The 15,107-nt window shown below is 41.2% G+C and overlaps 1 protein-coding gene across 2 annotated transcripts in view; it reads left to right on the top strand.

The window, feature by feature from the left end:
- The first annotated feature begins 8,647 nt into the window (after positions 1–8,647).
- Positions 8,648–15,107, top strand: part of LYPLAL1 (lysophospholipase like 1) — a 38,640-nt gene continuing 32,180 nt past the window's right edge. For both annotated transcript variants that reach the window (XM_049106927.1, XM_025420981.3), the window contains exons 1-2: positions 8,648–8,783; positions 14,549–14,648. In XM_049106927.1, the coding sequence (XP_048962884.1) occupies positions 8,690–8,783; positions 14,549–14,648 (194 nt within the window). In that variant the 5' untranslated portion in view covers positions 8,648–8,689. The remainder of the gene's footprint in view (positions 8,784–14,548; positions 14,649–15,107) is intronic.

Here is a 15,107-nt window from a genome sequence, read left to right on the forward strand (position 1 = left end):
CAAATAAACTGGATGACATACTAGCTAGACCAGGTAAATAGCATTGCTTTGGTTTAGTTAAGACTTTAAGGCAAAAGGACCGCTAAAAACCTTGTTTGTTAGGAGTTGGAATGAACTTGTGGCCAGTAATCCTATGTGTTGTTGCTTTCAAAAATATATAAGCATGAAATAGGGTCATGCCTAAGAACCAGACATTTCTAGGGAGTCCTTTGGTGGGTTCACAATACTTTTTTTTTTTTTTTAATTTTTATTTATTTATGATAGTCACAGAGAGAAAGAGAGAGGCAGAGACATAGGCAGAGGGAGAAGCAGGCTCCATGCACTGGGAGCCCGATGTGGGATTCGATCCCAGGTCTCCAGGATCGCGCCCTGGGCCAAAGGCAGGCGCCAAACCGCTGCGCCACCCAGGGATCCCCATGGGTTCACAATACTTTTAAAGTACATTCAAAATTGTGTGTGTGTGTTTGTGTGTGTGTGTGTGACTGTGTATTGGTGTCTGTTCCTTTCTTTTAAGATGGTCCGTAAGTGTAAGCTGAATCTTAAAGGACACCGTGAACATGCCTCACCACTCTCCCTACCGTCTAATTAAGAGACCTGCCACAGGACAACATTCTCTCTTCATAGGCTGGCTGACTTCAGTGCTCAAATCACATATGTCACATTTTAAACAAGTGGCCTTCCTGGATTATGGCTCTTTCTTTTCCTTGTCCTTTATGACCTAGTTCTTCTTTTCACTCAGCATCATGTCCTAATTTTGTCGGATTCCTACCACAAGATTTCTTGACAACGGGCTTTGTGTTTTTCAAAGAATTCTGCTTCCCAAGTTAAGGTGGAAACCAGTCCTAATATTGTGATCCTAACTCTGGCCTTGTCTGGTTTTCTCCAAGTCTTGGCCGGTCTACCTCTAGCTACTGCCAATATGACCAATGACAAGCAGGTGCCCGAATGAGTGTAGAGTTTCACTCTTCATTTTCTCTTTTTCTTCAAAATATAACTCAATCAAAATGTAACTTAATTCAAGAAAGTAATATTTATAATTCTGTTGTAGGTATTTCAAAAGAATACAAAGATAAATAAAATATTTCTGGCTCTTAAGAAAGTACAACTTACTAGATCACAAGGCTCACAGGATAAGTATTCACATTTAAGTTTCCTACCTCAAATCTACTGAACCTTTCACCACAGAACACTGACAATTTTGTCTATAATAAGTTTGGTATTGTTTGTGGGATTTCAGACTTTCAACACAGTTTAATAAAGATCTCTATTTTCACTTATTTTTTTAAAAGATTTTATTTATTTATTCACTAGAAACACACAGAGAGGCAGAGGGAGAAGCAGGCTCCTCGCAGGGAGCCGGAAGCAGGACTCAGTCCCTGGACCAGGATCATGCCCTGAGCCAAAGGCAGACGCTCAACCATGGAGTCACCCAGACATCTCTATTTTCACTTCTATTCTTTTACTTTGTTGACCTCTGTGAAAGCAAATGAAAATAATGTATACAAATAAAACTGTATAAGAAATGCTAAATTAACATCTGCCACTGCTTGAAACTCCTATTATTTTGTCACTTGCATCCATTTATCTACTGGGATAGAAGGCATATAACACAGAATTTACCATCTTAACCATTTGTAAGTGTACCATTCAGCAGTGTTAAGTACAGTCACATTGTTGTAAGACAGATGTCCAGAACATTTTCATCTTTCAAATATGAAATTCTATCTGAAACTGTACCCATTATGTAATTCTTTCCACTTCCTCTGGTAGTCATCCTTCTACTTTTCTCTTTCTATAATTTTGACTACTCTAGATACCTCATACAAGCAGAGTCATACAGTATTTGTTCTTTTATAACTGGCTTATTTTGCTTGGCATAATGTTCTAAAGGTTCATTCATATTTAGCACGTGACAAAATTTACTTGCTGTTTAAAGCTGAATAATATTTCATTGTATATATGGATAGATGCTAACACTCATATCATTTTGGACATTTGGGTTGCTTCTATCACTTGGCTATTTATTATAAATAGCACCGCTATAAACATGGATGTGCAAATATCTCCAAGACCCTGCTTTCCCCTATGACCCAGCAATTGCACTGCTGGGGACTTACCCCAAAGATGCAGATGCAGTGAAACACCGGGACACCTGCACCCCGATGTTTCTAGCAGCAATATCCACAATAGCCAAACTGTGGAAAGAGCCTCGGTGTCCATCGAAAGATGAATGGATAAAGAAGATGTGGTCTATGTATACAATGGAATATTCCTCAGCCGTTAGAAACGACAAATACCCACCATTGCTTCAACATGGATGGAACTGGAGGGTATTATGCTGAGTGAAATGAGTCAATTGGAGAAGGACAAACATTATATGGTCTCATTCATTTGGGGAATATAAAAATAGTGAAAGGGAATAAAGGGGAAAGGAGAAAAAATGAGTGGGAAATATCAGAAAGGGAGACAGAACACGAGAGACTCCTAACTCTGGGAAATGAACTAGGGGTGGTGGAAGGGGAGGTGGGTGGAGGGTGGGGGTGACTGGGTGGCGGGCACTGAGGGGGGCACTTGATGGGATGAGCACTGGGTGTTATTCTATATGTTGGCAAATTGAACACCAATAAAAATGTATTTATAAAAAGAAAAGAAACCTAGATTACATGTAAAAATAAAAAGACCCTGCTTTCAATTATTTTGTATATATACACTTGCGTCCATTTTTAACCTATATAAATACATTTTGCTCTTAAAGACTGACATTTTGCCAGCATTTTATAAGAAACTAAATTCTCTGAAAGTATAATAATACAAAGGAACATTTGCCTTTACAATGTAAATTAAGGAGAATTTTACAGAGCTCCTTCATTTTAATACAGATAGGACAATAGAAAATCCATAGTCATTTTATATGAAGTCATACTTCATATAAAATATTTTCCATTGGTCAATGATACAGATAAATAGATAGATATACACACACATGCATACACATATATATCTCCTGAAAGTAGTCCACTTTGGAATAAATTGTGTTTATTTTTTAAACTGCAATGGCTGATTTTGTACTATGTGGTTATCTTTTCTTTTATAAAGATTTTATTTATTTATTCATGATAGAGAGAGAGAGAGAGAGAGAGAGAGAGAGAGAAGCAGAGACACAGTGAGAGGGAGAAGCAGGCTCCATGCAGGGAGCCCGATGCGGGACTCGATCCCGGGACTCCAGGATCACGCCCTGGGCAAAAGGCAGGCACTAAACCGCCGAGCCACCCAGGGATCCCCCTATCTGGTTATCTTTTTTAAAAATTCTTTTAACTCTTTTATTAACCAACAGGAAAAAGGTAAGAAGAGAGAAGAAGGGCACTAAAGTCAGTCACAGCAGGAAGAAGGACAATCATTATTGCTGATTTTTCTGATACTACTAAGTAGGAGTTTGTGCAATACAATTAAGAGTACTGGGCCATAATTTTACAAGCAGAATTAAGTATCAGAGCTACATTTATAAAAATACCAAGTGTTCCATATTTAGACTTTCATGATACTAGAATCCTAGAACTTGTAAGCTTATCAAGCCCTACTCCCTTATTTCACAGTTGGAGAAATGCGCTCAAGAGACTAATGGCCTGGGGATCCCTGGGTGGCTCAGTGGTTTGGCACCTGCCTCCAGCCCAGGGTGTGATCCTGGAGTCCTGGGATCGAGTCTCACATTGGGCTCCCTGCATGGGGCCTGCTTCTCCCTCTGCCTGTGTCTCTGCCCCCCTCTCTCTCTCTCTCTCTGTGTCTCTCACGAATAAATAAATAAAATCTTTAAAAAAAGAGAGACTAATGGCCTGTCTAATATCAGCTTATAATTCTTGAAGCTGGAACAGGAACTCCTCAGTATGATTTCAAAATTCTTCTTACTCTATACTATTATGATTACATGTATATTTCATCTTCCTTTAACTGAATGTAGCAGGATATAGATGTTCAGATTGTATTGACAGGGAAATATCTCTTTTTGCTTTTCTTCCTTTTATTTATAATAGATGTACGGGATGCCACAAAGTCCCCTCAGCAAATAGGAGGGTTTGAAGATTTAACCTTCACTGCCCTTAAGGAAACACGATCTGGTTAGGAGTTGCTAATAGTTATTGCTCTGAATTTGAAGAGCTATCAAGGTCTGCTGTAGGAGAGCAAAGAATGGATTCTAGAATCCACAGGCTGTATGAAGATCAATGGAGGAACTCCAACACTACCAGGAGGACTTAGAGAAAGTAGAATAAGAGGTGTTTCCAGAAAGTAGCTTGGGAATATGAGAACTGGTCATGGGAGGCGCTCAAAAGGGAGACAATCCCTTTCCTAAAGAAGAGTCATGTGACAAGGCGAAGCACACGTACAGATGCCCAGGTATTTACATTGACCACTCAGTCTATGTTCAATGGAGGAACTTCCAGAGTCTTTACCCAAGGGCCTGCACACTGTTTTGGCGAGAATCACTTTGTGAACAGTGCAGCAGAGTGATAAATACCCATTCTCCCAAACTGTATTTGGCTTATATCTGAGAGACCCATGTGTCCACCTCCCCAGTGCTGCCTCAGCCTAGCTCACAATGCCCCAGGTGATCCGTCTGTTCTAAACAGACCCCATCAGAACCATGTATATCTAGTAGAAGTAGGGGGACTCCTCTCAGCTGTACCTAGAAGGGCTATGTCTAGCATAACAAATGCAAGTGTAAGCTCCCTAGAACTGAAGTAATGGCTATACTAAAGTTTAAAAACGTAGACAACTATTCCCTTGTAATGAGTTTAGTTTTAGTCTTTTATAAGAATTCAGGACCTTTAAAAAAAAAAGAATTCAGGACCTTTAAGTTTTTTCTAGTTTTTCTTTCATAAATGGATAAAGGCTTGAAGATATAAAGGACCTCACTTTATTAATTTATAAAATTTTTAAAATTACCTAATTCTGAGACATTTTGTCTAATGTGTATGTATTATTTACATACATATGTTTCTCTTTCCTTTCAAATAATTTAACAGATATAAACTAAACAATGGAGAGGATGCAACTTGATGCTCGGGAAAACAAGATGCATAACTGCGTATTGTTTGTATGACTAACGTGACTTCACTTAACTGTAATCATTTAAAAGTACCAAACATACTACTCTGAATGACTAGTCCTTCAATCATTTTTTTACAGCCAACAAGTTGTCTTCAAGGGTTCTAAACACACAGCAAACTAGATTCTGACTTTGCCTTTATATCTTTAGATTTCCAGAAATATTAAAACCCTACAAAAAGGAAGATTTTTTTTTTTTGGCTTTTATTTTGTTTACTAGCTTTTCTTAGTTTAGACATCAAAATTACCAAAGCGGAGTACATCAGCAATGGGCTTATAGACTGTCTAAAAGCAAATGAGTCACAACAAAAAAATTAAGAGATATACAAAGAGTAAAAGAATGCATGAATAAAAATCCGCCAGGGAATATTTTCCCCCCAGTTCAATAGGGCAAAAGATCTACCATAAAAGAAGCAAACAACCATCCTGAAACTTAATTACATTTCAAAGTAATGTAGTTACATGAAAGGAACAAAACATTTTTGTTCAATAGTTTGCCTACCAGATGGCACTTCTAAATATAGTCATCTAAAACCTTCTGTTTGTTCTATAAATAAAGATGAAAGGAATAGCAATAATAGCTAAGCATTTAAATCACTGGAAATAAAAGAGCACTTTGATTAGGTTTGGAAAAATCTGGTTTATTCTAACAAGGATCTTAAATCTGGGAAGACACAAGTTTGAGGTGAAGCTCAGAATCTCAAGCTTCCGGGACTGCTCTTGTATCTGCTCAAAATGGTTTTCATTCAGGTAGAGGAACAAACCAGGAACTAATCCCAGGATACGTGGGGAAATCTGAAGTAACATAAGAACTCCTAATCAGTAAAGACTCCAAAGGGCTACAGTCCAAATCCCAGAAGTATTTGAGGGTTTGGGTTTTTTGTTTTGTTCTGTTTTTGAAATGAAATAGTTGGGACATGCCCTGTCTTATTTTTGTGAGCTAAAGTGCAAATGTGTAACAGTTAAGGACCGGGACTTTGGAGTCAGGCCCAATATGTGAGCCCAGGCTCTACAAATGGCTGGCAGTATGCTCTTGAGCCAAGTTCCTTACCGTTTTGAGCTCCACTGGCAAAACAGATAGCAATAGGACAGAGTTTTATGGGAATGTACTAATGACAGCGCTTGGCACCTACTAAGTCCCAATGAATTTCAGCTATGTAGTATCACTATTAGTATATATGATCTACATTACATCAGCATATTATTAGGCTTCTGATTTTCTGCTGTCTCAGAGCATGGCGTGATGTGCAGCCAGGTTCTCTGGCAATAATGGAGTTTTAACAGTAGAAGTCAAAGCCTTACCTGGCATTATCTCCAAGTGGCTTCTCCTAGTATAACACTGCCCTCTTCTCACCTGGCTCTTGAAAGTTATCGAGAGTTCGTATGTGGAAGGCAGGCCTAAAGATAAAAGTACTTCTTAAGAATTGGTTGTCAGAGGTCAGTCCACCCCAGTCCGTCCATCCTCTAGAATGACTTCATTCTCAGTACTCTCAGCTGACGATCTATAGGCTTTAGTGAAATGACTCAGAGTTCCTTTCGGATCTGGTGAACTAATGGCATGTAGGACCATTCCCATAGACAGCATTGGTACAACACTGCGATTGCATAGAGCTTGTCTTGGCAACTGACCCATGATGTTAAGCAACCTAGTCACTTGGGAGTAGGGTGAGTACCATGTACAAATAAAAGATAAGTTGGAATTGCTTAAACATGATGCAAACTACAATGAATGGAAGACTAGAGTTTAACAGCACTTAAAGTTCTCCTGGGTTGTTTGATGAATTTTACATGAGGAAAGAGCCATTTGAGGGGTCTACAGCCCTCGGCATTAAAAGATGTCTATGGTTAGGTCTTTATCAACAAGGTAATCCTACTTGTTTTCAGTAGTTTAAAACTTGTGATAAAATGTACATAGAATCTACCATTTTAATCATTTTTAAGTGTAGAGTTCAGTAACATTAAATACATCTGCAACGTCGTAAAACCATCATCACTATTTCCAGAAATTTTTTCATCATCCCAAACAGAAACTCTATGCCCATTAAACAACAGCTCCTCACCGATCCTTCTTCCCCTTTGCTTTTGGTAATCACTGCCCTCCTTTCTGTCTTTAGGAATTTGCTTCTTCTAGGAATCTCACCTAAGTGGGATCATTCAATATTTATCCTTTCGTGTCTGGCTTATTTCACTTGGTATAGTGTTTCCAAGGGTCATGGAAATTGTAGCATGTATCAGAATTCCTTTCCTTTTTAGGGCTGAATAATACTCCATTGCACATGTTTACATTTTGTTTTCCATCCATCCATTGATGGCCAGTTGGGTTGCTTCCACCTTTTGGCTACTGTGAATAAGGAACACTGGTATGCCAACATCTCTTTTGAGCTCCTGCTTTCATTTCTTCACGACCCAAAGTAGATTGCTAGATCATACGGTAACCCTTTAACTTTTTGTGGAGCAACTGAACTGCTTCCATGGCTGCTGCACCATTTCACCTCTCCATCAGCAATGCATGCACAAGAGTTCCAATTTCTCCACATCACCACCGACATTTATTTTGTTCTTGTTTTTCTGATAATAACCACCTTGGTGGGTGTGACATGGTCCCTCCTTAGAACTGCTGTGCGAACCATTTCTTTAAAACTACAGAGCAAAAAAATAAAATAATAAAATAAAATAATAAAATAAAATAATAAAATAAATAAAATAAAACTACAGAGCTATTACAACACTTGTCTTAGCTTGAATATAAAAGCCACAAACGTCCTGTGCAAGGCCCAAAAGTGGAAGGTCAAATATGATTATATCTGCTCAATTCTGAGCAGAATAACACCAATTATATCTGCTAAATTTTGAGCAAAATAACACCAATATCTCTCCACATAAAATATAAGCCAATCTTGAGGATCCCTGGCTGGCTCAGTGGTTGAGGGGCTCCTTCAGCCCCGGGCGTGATCCTGGAGACCCGGGATCGAGTCCCACGTCGGGCTCGGCACGGAGCCTGCTTCTCCCTCTGCCTGTGTCTCTCTCTCTCATGAATAAATAAATAAAATCTTAAAAAAAAAAAAGGCAATCCCGAATTCTGGGATTGCAGCTAAAAATCCTACAGTAAATAAACAGGCCGCTTAGGCTTACCGAAAAGCTGTCACCTGCACAAAACCACCCTCCGCATAACCAAAGCGTCAGGGCTGCAAGACCCGCCTCTGACTTGACCAGAGGGGCAGGACCGCAGCAGCTCCAGCGCGCATGCGCGGCGCGAGGAGCGCCCCCTGCGTCCCTACGTGCGCGGGCCCGCGCGGCGAAGGGGCGGGGCTACGGCGGAGGGCGGGGCTGCGGCGAAGGAGCGGGGCAGCGGCGAAGGGGCGGGGCCGCAGAGAAGGGGCGGGGCCAAGAAGGGGCGGGGCTGCGGCGGAGGGGCGGGGTTGCGGTGAAGGAGCGGGGCTGCAGCGAAGGGGCGGGGCCGCGGTGGAGGGGCGGGGCTACGAAGGGGCGGGGTTGCGGCGAAGGGGCGGGGCTGCGCCGGAGGGGCGGGGCCGCGGCGGAGGGGCGGGGCTACGAAGGGGCGGGGCTCCGCACTCCTGTGGCGGCAGCGATGGCGGCTGTGTCGGGTTCCGTCCGCTTGCAGCGCTGCGTGTCGTCGCCGGCCGGGAGGCACAGCGCCTCCCTGATCTTCCTGCACGGCTCAGGTGGATTACGCCCTAGTTTTCTCCTTGGGGAGCGTCCTGCCCTCGGGTCCCCCAGTGTTGCCGTCGTGGAAGAGTCGCCCCCCCCTTCAGGGCTCCGTGGACTCGGAGAGGGCGACCCTCCCCGCTCGCTGGCCCCGCGCGGGGGGACCCGCCGCCTTCCCCGCCGCGGGTTCCCTCTGCCTGGCGGTGCTCGGCCCGTCGTCCTGCTGGTGGCCCTCGTGCCCCCCCCCCGGGCCATCCCCCACCCACAACACTGTCTCCACTGCAGCCCTTGCTACCGTGCCCCCCTCCCCCCCCCGGGTTCTCCCTCAAGTCTAAACAGAGCGAGTTAGTAAGGTAAGTTTTCTGCAAGAGACACATAAATTACTTAGTACTCTCCAGGGCCAGCTAGTAGGGATTGGGGTTTTCAGCCGCCTTGGATTCTGTGCCACTTCCTTCCTCCAGCCTCGTACTCCTGTAGACGGGGGAGATGCTGGAGTGGTTTATGGATTATGTCCTTTGTGCGAGGCCCTGTGCCAGGGTCGGAGCGCTTTCTCCCAGTCCTGTCGCCCCTGCTGCTCCTTCTGCCTGTTCCTCTTTCCCCCTCTTGTCCTTACTTAAACCCCCGAGATGGAGCACAAGGTCACCCCCATCTGTAATTGCTTAACGCCTGTCCTCCCCACTTCGCCTGTCCTTCCTCAAGAGTAAGGACCCTTGTGTGTGTGTGTGTGTGTGTGTTTTAAAGGACCCTTGTTTTAATCTTTGCATCCCTAGTGCCCGGCCCAGGGTGAGTTCTTGGGAAATTTTTTTTTTTTTTTTTTTTTTTTTTTTTTGAGAAATGAGATGCAGCCGGTGTCCTCAGGGCGCCTACCTAAAGTCAAAAAACAAAAACAATTCAATTAGTTTGAGTCAGCAGTGGATGGGAGATCACAAGATGGTGCGTGATTTACTGCCAAGAGGATCGTAAGGAGAAAACTGTGGTTAGGCCTATTAAGCATTTGGAAGATGAAGAGCTTGTCGGATTTGAGCGAGAACGTGGGCTCTCAAGCCGGGACTTCTCCTGTAGGCCTAAAGAGGATGGTGGTTGGTTAGTGCGAGGGGATTGGGAAGGTACAAAGGGGAGGCCTCCAATGGGCCAGTTGTGGGAAGTATTTTCATTTTAAAAACAAGTCCAGAGAAGTTGAACAGCTTGCCCAAGGCCACTTGATGTTTCTGTGAGTGTAGTAGGTTTAGGATCTGCACCCAGATCTCTCTGACCCCCCCCCCCCCCCCAGAAGGGGTAAGGCGGAAAAACTCTGAGCTAGGCTGTATCATTTTGGAAATAGGGAAGAAATGGGCCAAAGATGTTGAAAGGGAAAGACTTGGCTGATGAAATATATTTAGAAGATGAAGCCAGATGTCTTAAGAGGACATCGATGCTTTACAATTAAGAGACTTATTCCTGGTACTGTTTGGGGCTCCAGGGGTGTTCATTTATAAGCATCCAGAAATGCCCCGATGCTGTAGTCTTTGTAATAAATAAGCTGATTATCTCATAATATCTTTTTTTTTTTTTTAGATTTTATTTATTTATTCATAGAGACAGAGAGAGAGAGAGAGGCAGAGACACAGGCAGAGGGAGAAGCAGGCTCCATGCATGGAGCCCAACGTGGGACTCGATCCCAGGTCTCCAGGATCCCAGCCTGGGCTGCCCGGCACTAGACCGCTGAGCCATCCCGGCTGCCTCCTATCTCATAATATCTTTAGGAAATACTCCTAGACTTTTCTTTGGTCCATGGCCACTTTGCTTAAAGTACTATCCTTACTCTTTTCAATTTCAAATTACTGACCTTTTTTATAGGTTGTAAGCCCAGACTTGTACAATATAAAAAATATATATATTTTTTCCCTTTGTACTTTGGAACAAAGAATTTATCCAAAGAATTCGCCAATTATGCAAATGAAATGCAATTCCTATATAGTTAGAGCTCCATTGCAGTAAATTGAAACCCTTACTGGAAGTCCGATTTTAACGTTTGACTTTATGTGGTTATGTTGTAGATGCTTGGGTTCTGCTTAATCCAAATACGGGCAGACCAGTTTTAACAGTCTTAGCAAAGCTCCTAGAATAAAGTGCTGGTTTTTTAAAAAGTGCACCTTGTGAATGGATGACTGGAGGTTACTTTGTAGCATTAAGTTTTGCTTTTCAAGGTTGAAAAAGTGTATTTAGAGGCAGATTTTTTTTTTTTTTAATCTTAAAAGGCTGAAGTTCTCTGCTAGGAGATAGCAGCCATAGAAAAACATATGGGAATGTAATATATAGCCAACTTAGTTTGAGCCTTTCCTACTCCTAAAATACCAAAGAAGTACTTTCTTTCAGGATGATAAAAACAATAGTTTAATTTAGCTTTGTTCAGCTTCCCAACTTAGATTAATTCATTCTATTGTATGCTACCTTAGAACACTATGGTTCTTCTTTTAATGGTATTTTCATGTGTAATTACCAAATTTAATGTCTATATTCCACACTACACCATAAGGTTAACACAGACCCGAACCATGGTATTTTGCTTTCTGCCCTTGTAGTCAGTCTCAGTGAACCAAGTTGACTGTCACTAAAGTTACTAGTAAACCTCTGTGTTGCTAAATGTGGTGAATGTTTTCCAGTCATCTTATTTGAACTGTCAGCAACATTCAGTGTTCTGGAAACACTTGATTCTTTCTACCTATTTATTTCTTTTGATTTATTTTGCAGACTCATCCTCTTCTTTCTGTCCATTAATGTTGGGGTTCCTCAGAATTTGGTCCTAGGACCTCTTTTTTCATTTTGCATTTTTCTCTCCAGGCTAATGTGCATATATACCTGAGGATTCTATTTTTTCCACCATACGATGACATAAATTTGTGTCTCTATTTTAGGTTTCCTTTGTGCTCTGGACATGTTTATCCACCTGCATAATAAGTGTTCATTCATTAATCTGTTCATTCAAGAAATATCTGTTATATGGCCAGCAGTGGCACTGTTCTAGGCTCTAGGCATGTATTGATGAATGAAACAAACAAAAATCCCTGTTCTTGTGGAACTTACATTCCAGTGGAGGAAGGAAATTTTATATAGTGGGTAGAGGTCCAATGGGGGGAAAAAAGTAGGACAAAGAGGATGGGAGGTGCCAGGGGTGATAGTTTTAGATAAGGTGGTCAGAGTAGGCCTCACTATGAGGGTGACACTTCAGCACCTAGACTTGAGTGAGGGAATCATGTGGATGTTGGGTTAGACTTATTGTGGACAAGGGAGAAGCCAGGACAAAGGCCCTGAAGTAGGTTCCCTAACATTCATGGAACAGCAGTCAGGCGTGTGTGTCTGGAGTGAGATGAGCAGGCCAGGATCTTCAAAAGGGTACTGGCACAGATGGTATGGGGCAGGGGTCAGTAAACTCTCCATAAAGGGTCAGATAGCAACTATTTTAGGTTTTGTGAGCCAGATAGGTTTCTTTGACATTTTTCTTTTCTGCTTACTTTCCCTTTTCAATCCTTGTTCTTTCTTTCTTTATTTATTTATTTTAGCAACTCTTTAAAAATGTAAAAACCATTCATAGTTTATGACGTTTGTCTTCCACCTGGCTATACTTTGCTCAACTCCGGGTAGAAGACCCTGTAGACAGTAGAGCAAGTATAGACCTACTGATTCATGTGTTTCCTGTCTCAATGTATAGTTCTATTGTTCATTCATTTGTCCTGGCCAGAAACCTCACGGTTATCCTTGTAACCTTCTACCACTGACCCATCATAATGAACCTATTACTAATCTCTATTAATTTTATCTTCTAAGTATCCTTGTACCTATTTCTGTACATTCCAGCAGCCCCGGTGGCTTAGTGGCGTAGCGCCACCTTCGGCCCGGGGCATGATCCTGGGGACCTGGGATGGAGTCCCACATCAGGCTCCCTGCATGGAGGCTGCTTCTCCCTCTGCCTGTGTCTCTGCCTCTCTCTGTGTGTGTCTCTCGCGAGTAAATAAAATCTTAAAAAATAAAGACTTAATTCTGTACATTCCATTGCTGGACCCCTAATATAAGCATCTGTCACCTGAACAGTAGGCTCCTAAATGAACTCCCCACACCCACTTTTGTCCCTCTCTCCTGTCCACACAGCTGCCAGAGTGACCCTTAGAAGATGGCATCCTTTCTGCCAAAAAGTAGCTCCACACTCTTAGGAATTGTCACATCCCCACAGTTTCTCTTGCCTCATCTTGCACTCCCTGCTCTTTCTCATTCTTTAGTGTCCTCCTCCCCCTTCCTATAAAGAATCTTAGCACTTGCCATATTCTGTCCAAGATACTCTTACCTTGTGCACTTCACTTTTCACCATCCTGTAGATCTGAAAACTGTGTCAGTTTGTGTCATTTGTGATCTAAGCATTAAATGAATAAAACTCAGTGGGTAAAATACAAAATGAACTTTGCTTCCCAGAGCTTTTATTCTAGTAATTGTATCCCCGAACTCCTTAGCTGGGTCAGTTCTGAATATAATAAACCCTGGCAGCACCAAGTGTCTCATCTTCGCAGTGGTTACATTTGTCTCTCATATTTATGTATGATTATTTAACTCATGTCTGTTTCTCATAATAAACTGTATCCTCAGTGAGATTAGGGACTCTTTCTTCCTCATCTTGCCATCATTGCCTCTCTAGTAGTGAGCACAGCACCTGACACATTATAATAGGTATTCAGTAGATATATTTTTAGTTGATGTCTTAATGAACTGATTTAAAAAATTAAAAGTTGTTACCTTTAAAATTTTCTCTTCAAGACCACATAACATGGACCTGTATTACCTTCCCTTTTTTTTTTTTTATGGAAATATCCATACATTAATTCTTACATGGATTTTGGTTATTTTTCAGCCTTGGGATGTATAATCAATATTTTACATGATGTAAACCTATTATCAAAATAAATTTAGATTTCTTCAAGTGAGGGGTGCCTGAGTGGCTCTGTGGTTGAGCATTGGCCTTTGGCTCAGGTCCTGATCCCGGGGTCTTGGAATCGAGTCCCTGTGGGGAGCCTGCTTCTCCCTCTGCCTATGTCTCTGCCTCTCTCTGTATGTCTCTCATGAATAAATAAATAAGTATTTTTTTAAATAAAAAAGAAAGATTTCTTCAAGTTAAAGTAAGCTGAATACCCCTTTTGAAAAATTTTGTTATTTTTACCAAAAAAATTGCTTTAGGTTGTTTAACTACAAAAGTTTATATGCACCTCAGAAATTTACTGTTTTTATGAATAAGATGAGAAATGACAGTATTTAAAATCAGATACAGAAATAATTTTTTTTTAGAAAAAAATAATTTACTTCATGTATTTGTGCCTGTTATACCCTTTAAACAAACAAGGAACTGAAAATTCAAACAAGGTCTTTATTTATTTATTTATTTATTTATTTATTTATTTATTTATTTATCTATTTATTTATTTTTTAAGATTTTATTTCTTTATCCATGAGAGACACAGAGAGAGAGAGGCCAAGACACAGGTAGAGGAGAAGCAGGCTCATGCAGGGAGCCTGACGCGGGACTTGATCTCGGATCTCCTGGACCATGCTCTGGGCTGAAGGCAGTTGCTAAACCGCTGCGCCACCCAGGGATCCCTCAAAACAAGGTCTTTAAGGTGATTGTGGTGTAATTATTTTTACATATGGAGATTTTTTTTGTATTCCTTGTTCCAGCCTCTGCGTGTTATGAAATTTACATAGACTGCTTTTAAATATGCTGTGTTATCAAAATGATTTCTCTTTATATTTTGTGATCCATCAGGTGATTCTGGACAAGGATTGAGAACATGGATCAAGCAGGTTTTAAATCAAGAGTTAACATTCCAACACATAAAAATTATTTATCCAACAGCTCCTCCCAGGTATGCAATAATTTATCTCACTGCTTAGTATAACTGTGGCATAAAATGTATATAAGTAGATGTACCAGCTAAATGTTCTTTAAACGTAATTCTGTATTTAAAATATTTTGAATTGGGGTACCTTTTGCCCAGAACTTTTTTTTTTCCAATTCCACAATTGGGCCAAGTTTTACGAGACGAAAAATTTCTTCACTCTTTGTAAAGCATTCCCTGAAGCTCTTAACTTAGACTTTGTCCTAAGCACAGCCTATAGAACTCTGCTTCCTTTGTCCCTAAGATTGCTCATCTTTCAAATTCTCTTTTCCCTTTGTTTACTCCTAAAAGAAACTGCTCTTAACAAATATAAGCTTTCTAATAATTTAGTTATGCCAGAGTCCATAATTTCTGGCAAAGGGTTTCATGGCATTCTTTCTATACTTAAAAAGATTTAGAAACAATGTTAAGCTTTTTGAATCAGTA

The sequence above is a fragment of the Canis lupus genome, chromosome 38 (genome assembly GCF_003254725.2).
Source record: "Canis lupus dingo isolate Sandy chromosome 38, ASM325472v2, whole genome shotgun sequence".
NCBI lineage: Eukaryota > Metazoa > Chordata > Mammalia > Carnivora > Canidae > Canis > Canis lupus.